The 21,108-nt window shown below is 41.1% G+C and overlaps 1 protein-coding gene across 3 annotated transcripts in view; it reads right to left on the bottom strand.

Moving 5' to 3' along the window:
- Positions 1–21,108, bottom strand: part of adcy2b (adenylate cyclase 2b (brain)) — a 136,486-nt gene that overhangs the window by 83,151 nt on the left and 32,227 nt on the right. For 2 of the 3 annotated variants that reach the window (XM_061882548.1, XM_061882547.1), the window contains exon 3: positions 3,487–3,648. In XM_061882548.1, the coding sequence (XP_061738532.1) occupies positions 3,487–3,648 (162 nt within the window). Of the gene's footprint in view, positions 1–3,486; positions 3,649–7,338; positions 7,563–21,108 lie in introns of those variants that run through there. The other variant, XM_061882549.1, reaches the window with a different exon arrangement.

Below are 21,108 nucleotides of genomic sequence, written 5' to 3'. Positions count from 1 at the left end.
CCTACCGTCTGCTTCAGTTGCGCACGCACCAACATTCGTGGGGGAGGTGATCGTCTATACCAAGATGGCTACCAGGTGCCGTAGCTAAGCCGGTATGTTTTAAAGTTGTCGTTTGCCTGCATATCGTAAAAACAACCGTCCGACATTCTTTATTTTGGGTACTTACTTACTTACCTTTTCTTTTAACAACACTCAATAAACGTTTGGGAACCGAGGAAACTAATTGTTGAAGCTTTGAAAGTGGAATTCTTTCCCATTCTTGTTTTATGTAGAGCTTCAGTCTTTCAACAGTCCGGGGTCTCCGCTGTCGTATTTTACGCTTCATAATGCGCCACACATTTTCCATGGGAGACATGTCTGGACTGCAGGCGGGCCAGGAAAGAACCCGCTCTCTTTTACTACGAAACCACGCTGTTGTAACACGTGGCTTGGCATTGTCTTGCTGAAATAATCAATCAATCAATCAATGTTTATTTATATAGCCCCAAATCACAAATGTCTCAAAGGACTGCACAAATCATTACGACTACAACATCCTCGGAAGAACCCACAAAAGGGCAAGGAAAACTCACACCCAGTGGGCAGGGAGAATTCACATTCAGTGGGACGCCAGCGACAATGCTGACTATGAGAAACCTTGGAGAGGACCTCAGATGTGGGCAACCCCCCCCCTCTAGGGGACCGAAAGCAATGGATGTCGAGCGGGTCCAACATGATACTGTGAAAGTTCAATCCATAGTGGCTCCAAGACAGCAGCGAGAGTCCCGTCCACAGGAAACCATCTGAAGCGGATCAGCAGCGTAGAGATGTCCCCAACCGTTACAGGCGAGGGGTCCATCCTGGGTCCCGACGAGCGGTCCATCCTGGGTCTCGACTCTGGACAGTCAGTACTTCATCCATGGTCATCGGACCGGACCCCCTCCACAAGGGAGGGGGGGACATAGGAGAAAGAAAAGAAGCGGCAGATCAACTGGTCTAAAAAGGAGGTCTATTTAAAGGCTAGAGTATACAAATGAGTTTTAAGATGAGACTTAAATGCTTCTACTGAGGTAGCATCTCGAACTGTTACCGGGAGGGTATTCCAGAGTACTGGAGCCCGAACAGAAAACGCTCTATAGCCCGCAGACTTTTTTTGAGCTCTAGGAATCACTAATAAGCCGGAGTCTTTTGAACGCAGATTTCTTGCCGGGACATACGGTACAATACAATCGGCAAGATAGGCTGGAGCTAGACCGTGTAGTATTTTATACGTAAGTAATAAAACCTTAAAGTCACATCTTAAGTGCACAGGAAGCCAGTGCAGGTGAGCCAGTACAGGCGTAATATGATCAAACTTTCTTGTTCTTGTCAAAAGTCTAGCAGCCGCATTTTGTACCAACTGTAATCTTTTAATGCTAGACATGGGGAGACCCGAAAATAATACGTTACAGTAATCGAGACGAGACGTAACAAACGCATGGATAATGATCTCGGCGTCTTTAGTGGACAAAATGGAGCGAATTTTAGCGATATTACGGAGATGAAAGAAGGCCGTTTTAGTAACGCTTTTAATGTGTGACTCAAAGGAGAGAGTTGGGTCGAAGATAATACCCAGATTTTTTACAGAGTCACCTTGTTTTATTATTTGGTTGTCAAATGTTAAAGTTGTATTATTAAATAGAGGTCGGTGTCTAGCAGGACCGATAATCAGCATTTCCGTTTTTTTGGCATTAAGTTGCAAAAAGTTAGCGGACATCCATTGTTTAATTGTTTAAAAATAAGCAGGGGCGTCCATGATAACGTTGCTTGGATGACAACATATGTTGCTCCAAAACCTGTATGGACCATTCAACATTAATGGTGCCTTCACAGATGTGTAAGTTACCCATGCCTTGGGCACTAATGCACCCCCATACCATCACACATGCTGGCTTTTGAACTTTGCGTCTATAATAATCCGAATGGTTATTTTCCTCTTTGTTCTGGAGGACACCACGTCCACCGTTTCCAAATATAATTTGAAATGTGGACTCGTCAGACCACAGAACACTTTTCCACTTTGCATCAGTCCATCTTAGACGAGCTCGGGCCCAGCCAAGCCAGCGGCGTTCCTTGGTGTTGTTGATAAATGGGTTTTGCTTTGCATAGCAGAATTTGAACTTGCACTTACAAATGTAGCGACCAACTGTAGTTACTGACAGTGGTTTTCTGAAGTGTCCCTGAGCCCAGGTGGTGATATCCTTTACACACTGATGTCTGTTTTTTATGCAGTACCGCCTGTAGGATTAATGGTCCGTAATATCATCGCTTACGTGCAGTGATTTTTCCAGATTCTCTGAACATTTTGATAATTTTACGGACCGTAGATGGTAAAATCCCTAAATACCTTGCAATAGCTCGTTGAGAAATGTTGTTCTAAAACTGTTCGACAATTTGCTTACAAAGTGGTGACCCTCACCCCATCCTTGTTTGAGAATTACTTAGCATTTCATGGAAGCTGTTTTTATACCCAATCATAGCACCCACCTGTTCCCAATTAGCCTGCACACACACCTGTGGGATGCTAAAAGAGAGTGTTTGATGAGCATTTCTCAACTTTATCAGTATTTATTGCTACCTTTACCAACTTCTTTGTCACGTGTTGCTGGCATCAAATTCTAAAGTTAATGATTATTTGCAGCAACAAAAAATGTTTATCAGTTTGAACATCAAATATGTTGTCTTTGTAGCATATTCAACTGAATATGGGTTGAAAATGATTTGCAAATCATTGTATTCCGTTTGAATTTACATCTAACACAATTTCCCAACTCATATGGAAACGGGGTTTGTAAACTGGACTTTCAACCGAAGCAGGAAGTAATAAAGGAAGATCTCCATCGAGACAGAGAGACTTTTAAAACTGAAGAAAGATAAGGAAGACTTCTATGAACAAGTTATTGATGCTTTTGATCAGAAGGAGCTGCGCATGGACTTCATTTATAAGTAAAGTTAAGACCATAATAATGTTTTTTTTATTAAATGTGCTTTTCTTGATGGTATCCTTACATCACACTCAAATTTTTAAGCGCAGCCCTAAATTTACCGCATGCCTTTGGTAAGTGCCGGAGTGAGAAGAGGTTTTAAAATAATTAGCGCATGCTTGCCTTTACCGCATGCCTTTGGTAAACACCGGAGTGAGAGAAGGTTTTAAATAATTAGCGCCCCGGCGGCAATTCAAGGAAATACGGTAGTATTTTCAGACTGTGTTGAAACATTTGCTGCGGGTCACAAACGACCCCCAGGCCGCACTTTGGACATGTAGAGTATTTATAGGGACAATTATCGTGTCCTCATCTCTGGCAGACTTGTACGTTTGCCTGACAAGCAGCACATCATGAACATCATGAAGAAACGTCACGGACATTGATTATCGACTTAAAGTCCTGAGGTCCTCCAAAACCGCAGGAAATGGGCGCTAATGGTCTCCACGGAGGGGATGGAGGCGAGGGTGAAGGAGCATCTCACCTGCCAGACCAGAGGCTCCAAGTCGGTGGCGGCGGAGGCCAAGCAGACGCTGAGGGTGAGCGTGTGTGACAGGCAGGTGAGGACGCTGGCCATGATGGCGCCTCTCATGGAGAAGGGCAGCATGGTGTAGACCACCAACACGATGAAGAGGAAGAAGGACACCTGAGGAAGAACATGAAGCACTCACTAAGTTTTCTCCGTTCATTACTTCTCAATGCCCACACTTCTTCTGCAGGTGAGCTACTTTTCAATTGACCAAGTCGAGGGATCAACCTCATTCATATACAGTGGGGCAAAAAAGTATTTAGTCAGCCCCCGATTGTGAAAGTTCTCCCACTTAAAATGATGACAGAGGTCTGTAATTTTCATCATAGGTACACTTCAACTGTGAGACAGAATGTGAAAAAAATAAATCCAGGAATTCACATTGTAGGAATTTTAAAGATTTTATTTGTAAATTATGGTGGAAAATAAGTATTTGGTCAACCATTGAAAGCTCTCACTGATGGAAGGAGGTTTTGGCTCAAAATCTCACGATACATGGCCCCATTCATTCTTTCCTTAACACGGATCAATCGTCCTGTCCCCTTAGCAGAAAAACAGCCCCAAAGCATGATGTTTCCACCCCCATGCTTCACAGTAGGTGTGGTGTTCTTGGGATGCAAATCAGTATTCTTCTTCCTCCAAACACGACGACTTGAGTTTGTACCAAAATGGATACATGGATGATACAGCAGAGGATTGGGAGAATGTCATGTGGTCAGATGAAACCAAAATAGAACTTTTTGGTATAAACTCAACTCGTCGTGTTTGGAGGAAGAAGAATACTGAGTTGCATCCCAAGAACACCACACCTACTGTGAAGCATGGGGATGGAAACATCATGCTTTGGGGCTGTTTTTCTGCTAAGAGGACAGGACGATTGATCCGTGTTAGGGAAAGAATGAATGGGGCCATGTATCGTGAGATTTTGAGCCAAAACCTCCTTCCATCAGTGAGAGCTTTGAATTGTTTACCAAATACTTATTTTCCACCATAATTTACAAATAAATTCTTTAAATTCTTAAAATGTGATTTTTTTTTCACATTCTGTCTCTCACAGTTGAAGTGTACCTATGATGAAAATTACAGACCTCTGTCATCATTTTAAGTGGGAGAACTTGCACAATCGGTGGCTGACTAAATACTTTTTTGCCCCACTGTATATAATTTAAAGGCCTACTGAAATGAGATGTTCTTATTTAAACGGGGATAGCAGGTCCATTCTATGTGTCATACTTGATCATTTCGCAATATTGCCATATTTTTACTGAAAGGATTTAGTAGAGAAAATCGACGATAAAGTTCGCCACTTTTGGTACTTCCTGAAAAAGCCTCGCCTTTGCCGGAAGTAGCAGACGATGACGTCAAATGTTGATGGCTCTTCACATATTCACATTGATTTTAATGGGAGACTCCAACAAAAACAGTTATTCAGACCGAGAAAACGACAATTTCCCCATTAATTTGAGAGAGGATGAAAGATTTGTATTTGAGGATATTAATAGCAACGGACTAGAAAAAAAAAAAAAAAACGAGTTAAAAAAAAAAACGCGATAGCATTGGGACATATTCCGATGTTTTTAAACACATTTACTAGGATAATTCTTTGAAATCCCTTATCTTTCTATTATGTTGCTAGTGTTTTAGTGAGTTTAATATTACCTGATAGTCGGAGGGGTTTGTCCACAGGTGTGTTGACGCCATGTCTCACGGGAGTCGACGGTAGCTGTACGGACGACACAAGCTCAGCTTATATCCGGTAAGTGGCGACTTTTTAACCACAATTTTCTCACCGAAAACTGCTGGTTGACATTCTGTTGGGATCCATGTCTGCTTGATCGTGCTCTGGTCCATAGTAAAGTTTCAGCTCCGGGAATTTTAAACAAGGAATCACCGTGTGTTTGTGTGGCTAAAGGCTAAAGCTTCCCAACTCCATCTTTCTACTGTGACTTCTCCAATATGAATTGAACAAATTGCAAAAGATTCAGCAACACAGATCTCCAAAATACTGTGTGATTATGCCATCACAGCAGACGACTTTTAGCTGTGTGTGTGTGCAGCGCTCATACTTCCTAAAAACGCATGACGTCCTGCGTACGCGTCATCATTGCACGATGTTTTCAAGACAAAACTCCCGGGAAATTTAAAATTGTAATTTAGTAAACACAGTCTGATAGTTTATATATCAATGATGAAATATTAACATTGCAACACATGCCAATACGGCCGCTTTAGTTTACTAAATTGCCATTTAAAATTTCGCGCGATGTATCCTGTTGAAAACATCGCGGTATGATGACACGTGTGCGTGACGTCACGCATTGTAGCGGACGTTTTGTTCCAGCCCGATCCCAGCTATAAGTCGTCTGCTTTAATCGCATAATTACACAGTATTCTGGACATCTGTGTTGCTGAATCTTTTGCAATTTGTTCAATGAATAATGGAGACGTCAAAGAAGAAGGCTGTAGGTGGGAAGCGGTGTATTGCGGCCGCCTTTAGCAACACAAACGCAGCCGGTGTTTCCTTGTTTACATTCCTGAAAGATGACGCAAAGCTTTACTACGGAACAGAGCGGTCAAGCGAACACGGTTCCCTACCACATGTCAACCGGCAGGTTTCGGTGAGAAAATTGTGGTAATAAGTCGGCTCTTGCCGTAGACATGAGCGGAGCTTGCGTCGTTCCTCATGCACCTGTCAAAGAGGCAGCTGCGGACTCTCTTGCCTCCTCTGAGCGGCCACCACCAAACGTGGGATGCTTCCACCGTGGAGGAGAGGAAAAAAAAGCTCAGCCCCCAACACTGCCTTCGCTTTGCCTCGTCGAGAAACGTGGCTTCCCTCAGAGACACTGGCGGTCACCACACCCATGGCCACACCCCTCCGACGTTCACTAAAACGCTGAAACACTAGTTACACAATAAGCAGATAAGGGATTTTGCAGAATTATCCTAGTAAATTTGTCTAATAACATCTAAATCGCGGGGGGTGCTGGTGCCTTTTATTTTATTTTATTTATTATTATTTATTTATTTATTATTATTATTTTTTAATTCTTATTGGAATATTTCTCTATTTTGTTTCCATTTAAACCCCCATTATTTACACTTTACTTGTATTTAAATTGATATCAACTCTGCACACTGCTGCTGGAATTTTTATTTTCCTGAAGGAACTCTCCTGAAGGAATCAATAAAGTACTATCTATCTATCTATCGCGGCTAAAATTGGGCGTAAGGCCCCCCGCGACCCTAAAGGGAAAGAGCAGTAGAAAGTGGATGGATGGATGGAACATCTGAATCGCTCTGCAGTCTAGTTTTTTTTTTTTTCCTTGTCCTTCACTCTAACTTTCCTCATCCACAAATCTTTCATCCTCGCTTAAATTAATGGGGAAATCGTCGTTTTCTCTGTCTGAATCGCTCTTGCTGCTGGTGGCCATGATTGTAGACAATGTTTCCGGATGTGAGGAGCTCCACAACCCGTGACGTCACGCGCACATCGTCTGCTACTTCCGGTACAGGCAAGGCTTTTTTATTAGCGACCAAAAGTTGCCAACTTTATTGTTTATGTTCTCTACTAAATCCTTTCAGCAAAAATATGTCAATATGGCGAAATGATCAAGTATGACACATAGAATGGACCTGCTATCCCCGTTTAAATAAGAACATCTCATTTCAGTAGGCCTTAATATGTTTTTATTTATGAAACATACGTTTTTGTTAACATATTTAAGGTTTTTAATGATAATGCAATAATGTTTAACACATTTAGAGTCCTTTCTTTCATGAAGACAAGAATACAAGTTGGAGTATTACCTGATTCGGGTGACTTGCATTCATTGGAATCCGACAGAAGTGCGGATAACGTCGACATTTTCAAACGGAGGAGAACAAAAGTCCTCCTTTCTGTCCAATACCACATGAAAGTGGTTGGTTTTTGGCATCTTATTTGTCCGGCTTCTATACTCGTTTTTATACACTTTACAAGAAATCCATTAGCTCCGTAGCTTTCTAGCTTGTGCACGCCAGCTTTCCGAGACTCTTATTTTGTTAGCGCAGGCAAGAGGAAGCAGCGCTTTTATTGTGAAGATAGGAACTGTGCAGCCGGTCTTTAGAGTTTTGACAGCATGTACGGCGCGAATGTGCTGAAATAAAAAGTGTTTCTCAATTCCTGTCTCTCACTTTTTCTTAATAATGAGCTCGCAGCAGCCAGCGTCAACTCACAAGACCCTCAGGTGTCGTAAATGTCAATCAAGTGACGTCTTGGTGAAGACTGAGGATCGCCAATTTTTAGGTCTATTTTTTTAAATGCCTGGCTGGCGATCGACGTAACTGGCACCCCTGTTCTACAACACCTGTGTCTTTCTTCAACACCTGTGTCTTTCTACAACACCTGTGTCTTTATACAACACCTGTGTCTTTCTACAACACCTGTGTCTTTATACAACACCTGTGTCTTTCTACAACATCTGTGTCTTTCTTCAACATCTGTGACTTTCTACAACATCTGTGTCCATTTACAACATCCGTGACTTCCTATACAACAGCTGTGACTTTCTACAACATCTGTGTCTTTCTACATCTGTTTCTTTCTACAACATCTGTGACTTTCTACAACATCTGTGTCTTTCTACAACATCTGTGTCTTTCTACAACATCTGTGACTTTCTACAACATCTGTGACTTTCTACAACATCTGTGTCTTTCTACAACATCTGTGTCTTTCTACAACATCTGCGACTTTCTACAACATCTGTGTCTTTCTACAACATCTGCGACTTTCTACATCTGTGTCTTTCTACAACATCTGTGTCTTTCTACAACATCTGTGTCTTTCTACAACATCTGTGTCTTTCTACAACATCTGTGTCTTTCTACAACATCTGCGACTTTCTACAACACCTGTGTCTTTCTACAACATCTGTGTCTTTCTACAACATCTGTGTCTTTCTACAACATCTGTGACTTTCTACAACATCTATGTCTTTCTACAACATCTGTGTCTTTCTACAACATCTGTGTCTTTCTACAACATCTGTGTCTTTTTACAACATCTGTGCCTTCCTACAACATCTGTGTCTTTCTACAGCATCTGTGTCTTTCAACAACATCTGTGTCTTTCTACAGCATCTGTGTCTTTCAACAACATCTGTGTCTTTCTACAACATCTGTGACTTTCTACAACATCTGTGTCTTTCTACAGCATCTGTGTCTTTCAACAACATCTGTGTCTTTCTTCAACATCAGTGTCTTTCTTCAACATCAGTGTCTTTCAACAACATCTGTGTCTTTCTACAACATCTGTGTCTTTCTACAACATCTGTGTCTTTCTACAACATCTGTGCCTTCCTACAACATCTGTGTCTTTCTACAGCATCTGTGTCTTTCAACAACATCTGTGTCTTTCTTCAACATCAGTGTCTTTCTTCAACATCAGTGTCTTTCAACAACATCTGTGTCTTTCTTCAACATCAGTGACTTTCTACAACATCTGTGTCTTTCTACAGCATCTGTGTCTTTCAACAACATCTGTGTCTTTCTTCAACATCAGTGTCTTTCTTCAACATCAGTGTCTTTCAACAACATCTGTGTCTTTCTTCAACATCAGTGACTTTCTACAACATCTGTGTCTTTCTACAGCATCTGTGTCTTTCAACAACATCTGTGTCTTTCTTCAACATCAGTGTCTTTCAACAACATCTGTGTCTTTCTTCAACATCAGTGACCTTCTACAACATCTGTGTCTTTCTACATCTGTGTCTTTCTACAACATCTGTGTCTTTCTACATCTGTGTCTACAACATCTGTGCCTTCCTACAACACTTGTGCATTCCTACAACATCTGTGCCTTCCTACAACATCTGTGTCTTTCTACAACATCTGTGTCTTTCTTCAACATCAGTGACTTTCTACAACATCTGTGTCTTTCTACATCTGTGTCTTTCTACAACATCTGTGTCTTTCTACATCTGTGTCTTTCTACAACATCTGTGCCTTCCTACAACACTTGTGCATTCCTACAACATCTGTGCCTTCCTACAACATCTGTGTCTTTCTACAACACCTGTGTCTTTCTACAACATCTGTGTCTTTCAACAACATCTGTGTCTTTCTTCAACATCAGTGACTTTCTACAACATCTGTGTCTTTCTACATCTGTGTCTTTCTACAACATCTGTGTCTTTCTACATCTGTGTCTTTCTACAACATCTGTGCCTTCCTACAACACCTGTGCATTCCTACAACATCTGTGCCTTCCTACAACATCTGTGTCTTTCTACAACACCTGTGTCTTTCTACAACATCTGTGTCTTTCTACAACATCTGTGTCTTTCTACAACATCTGTGTCTTTCTACAACATCTGTGTCTTTCTTCAACATCTGTGATTTTCTACATCTGTGTCTTTCTACATCTGTGTCTTTCTACGACATCTGTGTCTTTCTACAACATCTATGTCCTTCTACAACATCTGTGTCTTTCTTCAACATCTGTGATTTTCTACAACATCTGTGTCTTTCTACATCTGTGTCTTTCTACAACATCTGTGCCTTCCTACAGCACCTGTGTCTTTCTGCAACATCTGTGCCTTCCTACAACATCTGTGCCTTCCTACAACATCTGTCTTTCTACAACACCTGTGTCTTTCTACAACATACGTGTCTTTCTACAACATCTGTGTCTTTCTACAACATCTGTGTCTTTCTTCAACATCTGTGACTTTCTACAACATCTGTGTCTTTCTACATCTGTGTCTTTCTACGACATCTGTGTCTTTCTACAACATCTATGTCCTTCTACAACATCTGTGCCTTCCTACAGCATCTGTGTCTTTCTGCAACATCTGTGCCTTCCTACAACATCTGTGTCTTCCTAGAGCATCTGTGCCTTCCTACAAAATCTGTGTCTTTCTACAAAATCTGTGTCTTCCTACAACATCTGTCTTTCTACAACATCTGTGTCTTTCTACAACATCTGTGTCTTTCTACATCTGTGTCTTTCTACAACATCTGTGTCTTTCTACATCTGTGTCTTTCTACAACATCTGTGCCTTCCTACAACACTTGTGCATTCCTACAACATCTGTGCCTTCCTACAACATCTGTGTCTTTCTACAACACCTGTGTCTTTCTACAACATCTGTGTCTTTCTACAACATCTGTGTCTTTCTACAACATCTGTGTCTTTCTTCAACATCTGTGATTTTCTACAACATCTGTGTCTTTCTACATCTGTGTCTTTCTACGACATCTGTGTCTTTCTACAACATCTATGTCCTTCTACAACATCTGTGTCTTTCTTCAACATCTGTGATTTTCTACAACATCTGTGTCTTTCTACATCTGTGTCTTTCTACAACATCTGTGCCTTCCTACAGCATCTGTGTCTTTCTGCAACATCTGTGCCTTCCTACAACACTTGTGCATTCCTACAACATCTGTGCCTTCCTACAACATCTGTGTCTTTCTACAACACCTGTGTCTTTCTACAACATGTGTCTTTCTACAACATCTGTGTCTTTCTACAACATCTGTGTCTTTCTTCAACATCTGTGATTTTCTACAACATCTGTGTCTTTCTACATCTGTGTCTTTCTACGACATCTGTGTCTTTCTACAACATCTGTGCCTTCCTACAGCATCTGTGTCTTTCTACAACATCTGTGTCTTTCTTCAACATCTGTGACTTTCTACAACATCTGTGTCTTTCTACATCTGTGTCTTTCTACAACATCTGTGCCTTCCTACAGCATCTGTGTCTTTCTGCAACATCTGTGCCTTCCTACAACATCTGTGTCTTCCTACAGCATCTGTGCCTTCCTACAAAATCTGTGTCTTTCTACAAAATCTGTGTCTTCCTACAACATCTGTGTCTTTCTACAACATCGGTGTCTTTCTACAACATCAGTGACTTTCTACAACATCTGTGTCTTTCTACATCTGTGTCTTTCTACAACATCTGTGTCTTTCTACATCTGTGTCTTTCTACAACATCTGTGCCTTCCTACAACACTTGTGCATTCCTACAACATCTGTGCCTTCCTACAACATCTGTGTCTTTCTACAACACATGTGTCTTTCTACAACATCTGTGTCTTTCTACAACATCTGTGTCTTTCTACAACATCTGTGTCTTTCTACAACATCTGTGATTTTCTACAACATCTGTGTCTTTCTACATCTGTGTCTTTCTACGACATCTGTGTCTTTCTACAACATCTATGTCCTTCTACAACATCTGTGTCTTTCTTCAACATCTGTGTCTTTCTACAACACCCGTGTCTTTCTACAACATCTGTGTCTTTCTACAACATCTGTGTCTTTCTACAACATCTGTGTCTTTCTACAACACCTGTGTCTTTCTACAACATCTGTGTCTTTCTACAACATCTGTGTCTTTCTACAACACCTGTGTCTTTCTACAACATCTGTGTCTTTCTACAACATCTGTGTCTTTCTACAACATCTGTGTCTTTCTACAACATCTGTGTCTTTCTTCAACATCTGTGATTTTCTACAACATCTGTGTCTTTCTACAACATCTGTGACTTTCTACAACATCAGTGTCTTTCTACAACACCTGTGTCTTTCTACAACATCTGTGTCTTTCTACAACATCTGTGTCTTCCTACAACATTTGTGTCTTTCTACATCTGTGTCTTTCTACAACATCTGTGTCTTTCTACAACATCTGTGTCTTTCTACAACATCTGTGTCTTTCTACAACATCTGTGTCTTTCTACAACATCTGTGACTTTCTAAAACATCAGTGTCTTTCTACAACACCTGTGTCTTTCTACAACATCTGTGTCTTTCTACAACATCTGTGTCTTTCTACAACATCTGTGTCTTTCTACAACATCTGTGTCTTTCTACAACACCTGTGCCTTCCTACAACATCTGTGTCTTCCTACAACATCTGTGTCTTCCTACAACATGTGTGTCTTTTTACAACATTTGTGTCTTTCTACAACATCTGTGTCTTTCTACAACATCTGTGACTTTCTACAACATCTGTGACTTTCTACAACATCTGTGTCTTTCTACATCTGTGTCGTTCTACAACATATGTGTCTTCCTACAACATTTGTGTCTTTCTACATCTGTGTCTTTCTACAACATCTGTGTCTTCCTACAACATGTGTGTCTTTTTACAACATTTGTGTCTTTCTACAACATCTGTGTCTTTCTACAACATCTGTGTCTTTCTACAACATCTGTGACTTTCTACAACATCTGTGTCGTTCTACAACATCTGTGTCTTCCTACAACATTTGTGTCTTTCTACATCTGTGTCTTTCTACAACATTTGTGTCTTTCTACAACATCTGTGCCTTTTTACAACATCTGTGTCTTCCTACAACATGTGTGTCTTTTTACAACATTTGTGTCTTTCTACAACATCTGTGTCTTTCTGCAACATCTGTGTCTTTCTACAACATCTGTGCCTTCCTACAACATCTGTGTCTTCCTACAACATGTGTGTCTTTTTACAACATTTGTGTCTTTCTACAACATCTGTGACTTTCTACAACATCTGTGTCGTTCTACAACATTTGTGCCTTCCTACAACATCTGTGTCTTTCTACAACATATGTGTCTTTCTACAACATCTGTGCCTTCCTACAACATCCGTGTCTTCCTACAACATCTGTGTCTTTCTACAACATCTGTGTCTTTCTACAACATATGTGTCTTTCTACAACATCTGTGCCTTCCTACAACATCTGTGTCTTTCTACAACACCTGTGTCTTCCTACAACATATGTGTCTTCCTACAACATATGTGTCTTTTTACAACATTTGTGTCTTTCTACAACATCTGTGTCTTTCTACAACATCTATGCCTTCCTACAAAATCTGTGTCTTTCTACAACATCTGTGCCTTCCTACAAAATCTGTGTCTTTCTACAACATCTGTGACTTTCTACAACATCTGTGTCGTTCTACAACATCTGTGTCTTCCTACAACATGTGTCTTTTTACAACATTTGTGTCTTCCTACAACATATGTGTCTTTCTACAACATCTGTGTCTTTCTACAAAATCTGTGTCTTTCTACAACATCTGTGTCTTTCTACAACATCTGTGTCTTTCTACAACATCTGTGTCTTTCTACAACATCTGTGCCTTCCTACAACATATGTGACTTTCTACAACTTTTGTGTCTTTCTACAACATCTGTGTCCTTTTAAAACATCTGTGACTTTCTACAACATCTGTGACTTTCTACAACATCTGTGTCTTTCTACATCTGTGTCTTTCTACAACATCTGTGACTTTCTACAACATCTGTGTCTTTCTACAACATCTGTGTCTTTCTACAACATCAGTGTCTTTCTACAACATCTGTGACTTTCTACAACATCTGTGTCTTTCTACAACATCTGTGTCTTTCTACAACATCTGTGTCTTTCTACAACATCTGTGACTTTCTACAACATCTGTGTCGTTCTACAACATCTGTGTCTTCCTACAACATGTGTCTTTTTACAACATTTGTGTCTTCCTACAACATATGTGTCTTTCTACAACATCTGTGTCTTTCTACAACATCTGTGTCTTTCTACAACATATGTGTCTTTCTACAACAGCTGTGACTTTCTACAACATCTGTGTCTTTGTACATCTGTTTCTTTCTACAACATCTGTGACTTTCTACAACATCTGTGTCTTTCTACAACATCTGTGTCTTTCTACAACATCTGTGTCTTTCTACAACATCTGTGACTTTCTACAACATCTGTGTCTTTCTACATCTGTGTCTTTCTACAACATCTGTGACTTTCTACAACATCTGTGTCTTTCTACAACATCTGTGCCTTCCTACAACATCTGTGACTTTCTACAACTTTTGTGTCTTCCTACAACATCTGTGACTTTCTACATCTGTGTCTTTCTACATCTGTGTCTTTCTACAACATCTGTGTCTTTCTACAACATCTGTGCCTTCCTACAGCATCTGTGTCTTTCTACAACATCTGTGCCTTCCTACAGCATCTGTGTCTTTCTGCAACATCTGTGCTTTCCTACAATATCTGTGTCTTTCTACAACATCTGTGTCTTCCTACAACATCTGTGTCTTTCTGCAACATCTGTGCCTTCCTACAAAATCTGTGTCTTTCTGCAACATCTGTGTCTTTCTACAACATCTGTGTCTTTCTACAACATCTGTGACTTTCTACAACATCTGTGTCGTTCTACAACATCTGTGTCTTCCTACAACATGTGTCTTTTTACAACATTTGTGTCTTCCTACAACATATGTGTCTTTCTACAACATCTGTGTCTTTCTACAAAATCTGTGTCTTTCTGCAACATCTGTGCCTTCCTACAACATCTGTGACTTCCTACAAAATCTGTGTCTTTCTACAACATCTGTGCCTTCCTACAAAATCTGTGTCTTTCTGCAACATCTGTGCCTTCCTACAAAATCTGTGACTTTCTACAGCAAGTGTGACTTTGTGTTCCCAAAAGAGCATCGGGTGGTTTACGGGTCCTGCAGTCATTTTGCTGGAATTGACACTGGCAGTCCAATCTCAGGTGCGTCACCTGCCTCCGTCAGCGCGCCACTTCATCTCCTGACCTGCATGTTAATACACCTGGCTGCAGCTTTCCTCGTTACCGAAAAGCAGGCCTAAATAGGCAACCGCACGGTCAAAAACTAGCTGGCAACACTTCTTTCTCCCTGTGTGTTGGGAAGGGTAAAGAGGTCAAGCAAGAAGCTTTCACCTTTCTTCTTTTCCTCCTTCCAAACCTTTGCTGTGAGCTCCAATCAGCACGAGCCTGGCACCCCGCTGAGAGGGAGCTGCAATTTCACCTCCTCCAGAGCTCCCTCACTTCCTGCGCTGTGGTTGCATAGGGGGGCGCTGTGAGGAGGGTCCCAGATAACAGGGCAGGGGGGTGGGAGGCACTTCCACAGAGATTCATCAGTCAAATGGATTATACTCTCACAGGTGCCTGATAAAAATACCCGCCGTCTCGGAGGAGGGGAGGAAAGGATTGTGGTGCGGGGGGGAGGGGGGAAGAGACATCTAGGTCTTGAGAGGAGGAGGCAGGTGGGGAGAGAAGAGGATTTGATGAATAAGTGGCGACAAGGTGCGAGATGGAGAGAAAATAGGATTCCTGAGTCTGGCACTGAGGATGAATGTGTCACATCACACTTCATTCACGCGTGTGAGAAGTAAACATTAGGAAGGCAGGTGTCTGAAGGAAACATCCAGATCAGGGGTCGGGAAGCTTTTTGGCTGACGGAGCCATCAAAGCCAGATATTGTCAAATGTATTTCCGTGACAGCCGTGTAATATCTTTTAAATACGGGCATTTTTTAAGGTACAATAAGTGACTTATTCTTTTTATAGAATTGTTATTCTGAAACTAACCAATAATAAATGTGCGTGTCTTAATGAAATTAAATAATGGATGTCTGCTAATTTTTTGCAACTTAACACCCAAAAAACGGAAATGCTGATTATCGGTCCTGCTAGACACCGACCTCTATTTAATAATACAACTTTGACATTTGACAACCAAATAATAAAACAAGGTGACTCGGTAAAAAATCTGGGTATTATCTTGGACCCAACTCTCTCCTTTGAGTCACACATTAAAAGCGTTACTAAAACGGCCTTCTTTCATCTCCGTAATATCGCTAAAATTCGCTCCATTCTGTCCACTAGAGACGCTGAGATCATTATCCATGCGTTTGTTACGTCTCGTCTCGATTACTGTAACGTATTATTTTCGGGTCTCCCCATGTCTAGCATTAAAAGATTACAGTTGGTACAAAATGCGGCTGCTAGACTTTTGACAAGAACAAGAAAGTTTGATCATATTACGCCTGTACTGGCTTCCTGTGCACTTAAGATGTGACTTTAAGGTTTTACTACTTACGTATAAAATACTACACGGTCTAGCTCCAGCCCATCTTGCCGATTGTATTGTACCATATGTCCCGGCAAGAAATCTGCGTTCAAAAGACTCCGGCTTATTAGTGATTCCTAGAGCCCAAAAAAAGTCTGCGGGCTATAGAGCGTTTTCCGTTCGGGCTCCAGTACTCTGGAATGCCCTCCCGGTAACAGTTCGAGATGCTACCTCAGTAGAAGCATTTAAGTCTCACCTTAAAACTCATCTGTATGCTCTAGCCTTTAAATAGACCTCCTCTTTAGACCAGTTGATCTGCCGCTTCTTTTCTTTTTTCTCCTATGTCCCCCCCTCCCTTGTGGAGGGGGTCCGGTCCGATGACCATGGATGAAGTACTGGCTGTCCAGAGTCGAGACCCAGGATGGACCGCTCGTCGGGACCCAGGATGGACCGCTCGCCTGTGTATCGGTTGGGGACATCTCTACGCTGCTGATCCGCCTCCGCTTGGGATGGTTTCCTGTGGACGGGACTCTTGCTGCTGTCTTGGATCCGCTTTGAACTGAACTCTCGCGGCTGTGTTGGAGCCACTATGGATTGAACTTTCACAGTATCATGTTAGACCCGCTCGACATCCATTGCTTTCGGTCCCCTAGAGGGGGGGGGGTTGCCCACATCTGAGGTCCTCTCCAAGGTTTCTCATAGTCAGCATTGTCACTGGCGTCCCACTAGATGTGAATTCTCCCTGCCCACTGGGTGTGAGTTTTCTTTGCCCTTTTGTGGGTTCTTCCGAGGATGTTGTAGTCGTAATGATTTGTGCAGTCCTTTGAGACATTTGTGATTTGGGGCTATATAAATAAACATTGATTGACTGATTGATAAATACAATACTTTTACCATTAATGCGACTTCTTGAACAGAACACAAATGCATGAGAATGTTTGATTTTTTGAACGTTATTTTTAACACTGCGATTCATACTTGCCAACCTTGAGACCACCGATTCCGGGAGGTGGGAGGTGGGGGTGTGGTTAAGAGGGGAGGAGTATATTTACAGCTAACAAGTATTTCATATTATATATATATTATATATATATATATATATATATATATATATATATATATATGTGTATATATATATATATATATATATATATATATATACACAACCCATATGGAAACGGGGTTTGTAAACTGGACTTTCAACCGAAGCAGGAAGTAATAAAGGAAGATCTCCATTGAGACAGAGAGACTTTTAAAACTGAAGAAAGATAAGGAAGACTTCTATAAACAAGTTATCAATGCTTTTGATCAGAAGGAGCTGCGCATGGACTTCATTTATAAGTAAAGGTAAGACCATAATAACGTTTCTTTTTTTATTAAATGTGCTTTTCTTGATGGTATCCTTACATCACACTCAAATCTTTAAGCGCAGGCCTAAATTTACCACATGCCTTTGGTAAGTGCCGGAGTGAGAAGAGGTTTTAAAATAATTAGCGCATGCTTGCCTTTACTGCATGCCTATATATATATATAAAGCGTGACTGCTGTTGTTGTGTGTTGTTACAGCGCTGGGAGTACGTAATGAAACCAAGGACTCGCCCTCGATCATTCTACAGTTATAACGTCATTGGGCAGACACGCTGTTTATATTGTGGGAAAGCGGACGTGAAAACAGGTTGTCCTCACTCAGGTCCGCGTGGAGCTGGAGGGGTCGTAGCCTCCAGCTCCGCCTGAATTTCGGGAGTCTCCCGGAAAATCTGGGAGGGTTGGCAAGTATGCTGTGATTACCAGCAGAATTATTCATAACTTATGTCAGCTAACATTTATCGGAGAGCCAGATGCAGTCATCAAAAGAGCCACATCTGGCCCTAGAGCCACAAGTTCCCTACCCCTGCTCTACATAATACAGCGCTTTTCAATTATGTTCTGTTACCCTCTGTAATTTGTCTATACAATTGTTATAAGTACACCTCTGCATAACATTGTATCATTAGCAACAGATACAGAGCAACTTACAACAAATAATAACTTTATTAATATTGTGTTTTAGTCTGTATCAGAAAAGATTTAAAGTGCATCAATTTGCCTGAAATTAAACCAATTAAACAATCCTTATCCAAACTACTTTTTTTTTTACCCATTTGAGCCCCCCGCGATCCCAAAAGGGAATAAGCGGTAGAAAATGGATGGATGGGATGGAGTTCGATACAAAAAAAAAAAAAAAAAAAGCCATCTTAACAAATATTTCACACGAGGGCGAAGCACAACTAATGTTAATATTATTCAAATATTGCGTCACTGGCGCGTTTATGCCATTTATAAGATGACATACTGGGAGCGGTAGGAAAAAAAAAATTAAAAAAACTCTAGCTCTCTGTGTGAGCGCATGGCGGCCATCTTAGAAATGTTTTTTCGCGCAGCGGTTCTTTGAAGGCTAATAAAATCAAAACCGGATTATTCATTGTCTTTACCGTAACATAAAAAGTGCAGACACCCTTAAAACGCCACAACAGTCAGGCACCATATATAAGTACCTAAAATAAAGAATGTCGGACGGTTGTTTTTACGATATGCAAGCAAACGACAACTTTAAAACATACCTGCTTAGCTACGGCACCTGTTAGCCATCTTGGTATAGACGATCACAGCCCCTCCCCCATGAATGTTGGTGCGTGCGCAACAGCAGCAGACGGTACGTAAAAAAAAGAAGAAAAAAAACGTCTCCCGCACTGTGTTCGCGCACGGCGGCCATCTTTGAAATGGTTTTCAGCGCAGCGGTTCTTTGAAGGCTAACAAGATCAAAACCGTAGCAGTAACAAAAACTCTTTCATCAACTTTTAATCAGAAGGGTTCAATCTCTCTCCTGTGGTAGTTTGAAGCCGACACGACAAACGTGCTCAGAGGAGATAATGTTTGAAAAAAGGTGACCGGTTTTTACAAAACTTTTGTTTTGAAGGGGGAATTGCAAACTTCCTGTTGATTTTTGCTGAAGGATGTCACTGTATGAAATCTGGGTCTAAGTGAGACCTACATAGAGGTTTTTGTTTCACGTCGCTACGACATTCCTACTGGAAGTTGCAGGCAGTTTTGTCTGTGTTTTCTTCCTAGGAGCAGTTTTGTCTGTGTTTTTTTCCTAGGGGGCGCAATTTTGAGTTTTGGGTTTAGGTTTTTTGATTAGATCTCAATTTTAGCCAGTCCAGATGTGTGTGTCCAGTTTGATGAGTTTTAAAGCATGTTAAGGGGGTCAAATCACAGCTCAAAGAGGCAAAGGTGAGTGTTTTTACAAAAATGTTGTTTTGAAGGGGGAATTGCAAACTTCCTGTTGATTTTTGCTGAAGGATGTCAGTGTATGAAATCTGGGTCTAAGTGAGACCTACATAGAGGTTTTTGTTTCATGTCTCTACGACATTCCTACTGGAAGTTGCAGGCGGTTTTGTCTGTGTTTTCTTCCTAGGAGCAGTTTTGTCTGTGTTTTTTTCCTAGGGGGCGCTAGAGCGCAATTTTGAGTTCTGGAGTTAGGTTTGTTGATTACATTAACATTTTCGCCAGTCCAGATTTGTGTGTCCAGTTTGATGAGTTTTAAAGCATGTTAAGGGGGTAAAATTTCAGCTCAAAGAGGCAAAGGTGAGTGTTTTTACAAAAATGTTGTTTTGAAGGGGCAATTGCAAACTTCCTGTTGATTTTTGCTGAAGGATGTCAGTGTATGAAATCTGGGTCTAAGTGAGACCTACATAGAGGTTTTTGTTTCATGTCGCTACGACATTCCTACTGGAAGTTGCAGGCAGTTTTGTCTGTGTTTTCTTCCTAGGAGCAGTTTTGTCTGTGTTTTTTTCCTAGGGGGCGCTAGAGTGCAATTTTGAGTTTTGGGGTTAGGTTTTTCATTGGATCGCAATTTTTGCCAGTCCAGATGTGTGTGTCCAGTTTGATGAGTTTTAAAGCATGTTAAGGGGGTCAAATTTCAACTCAAAGAGGCAAAGGTGAGTGTTTTCACAAAAATGTTGTTTTGAAGGGGGCAATTGCAAACTTCCTGTTGATTTTTGCTGAAGGATGTCAGTGTATGAAATCTGGGTCTAAGTGAGACCTACGTAGAGGTTTTTGTTTCACGTCGCTACGACATTCCTACTGGAAGTTGCAGGCAGTTTTGTCTGTGTTTTCTTCCTAGGAGCAGTTTTGTCTGTGTTTTTTTCCTAGGGGGCGCAATTTTGAGTTTTGGGGTTAGGTTTTTTGATTAGATCTCAATTTTAGCCAGTCCAGATGTGTGTGTCCAGTTTGATGAGCTTTGAAGCATGTTAAGGGGGTCAAATCACAGCTCAAAGAGGCAAAGGTGAGTGTTTTCACAAAAATGTTGTTTTGAAGGGGGCAATTGCAAACTTCCTGTTGATTTTTGCTGAAAGATGTCAGTGTATGAAATCTGGGTCTAAGTGAGACCTACATAGAGGTTTTTGTTTCATGTCTCTACGACATTCCTACTGGAAGTTGCAGGCAGTTTTGTCTGTGTTTTCTTCCTAGGAGCAGTTTTGTCTGTGTTTTTTTCCTAGGGGGCGCTAGAGCGCAATTTTGAGTTCTGGAGTTAGGTTTGTTGATTAGATTAACATTTTCGCCAGTCCAGATTTGTGTGTCCAGTTTGATGAGTTTTAAAGCATGTTAAGGGGGTAACATTTCAGCTCAAAGAGGCAAAGGTGAGTGTTTTTACAAAAATGTTGTTTTGAAGGGGCAATTGCAAAC

Source organism: Nerophis ophidion, linkage group LG21 (assembly GCF_033978795.1).
Source record: "Nerophis ophidion isolate RoL-2023_Sa linkage group LG21, RoL_Noph_v1.0, whole genome shotgun sequence".
NCBI lineage: Eukaryota > Metazoa > Chordata > Actinopteri > Syngnathiformes > Syngnathidae > Nerophis > Nerophis ophidion.
This window is presented reverse-complemented; position numbering and strand designations above follow the sequence as displayed.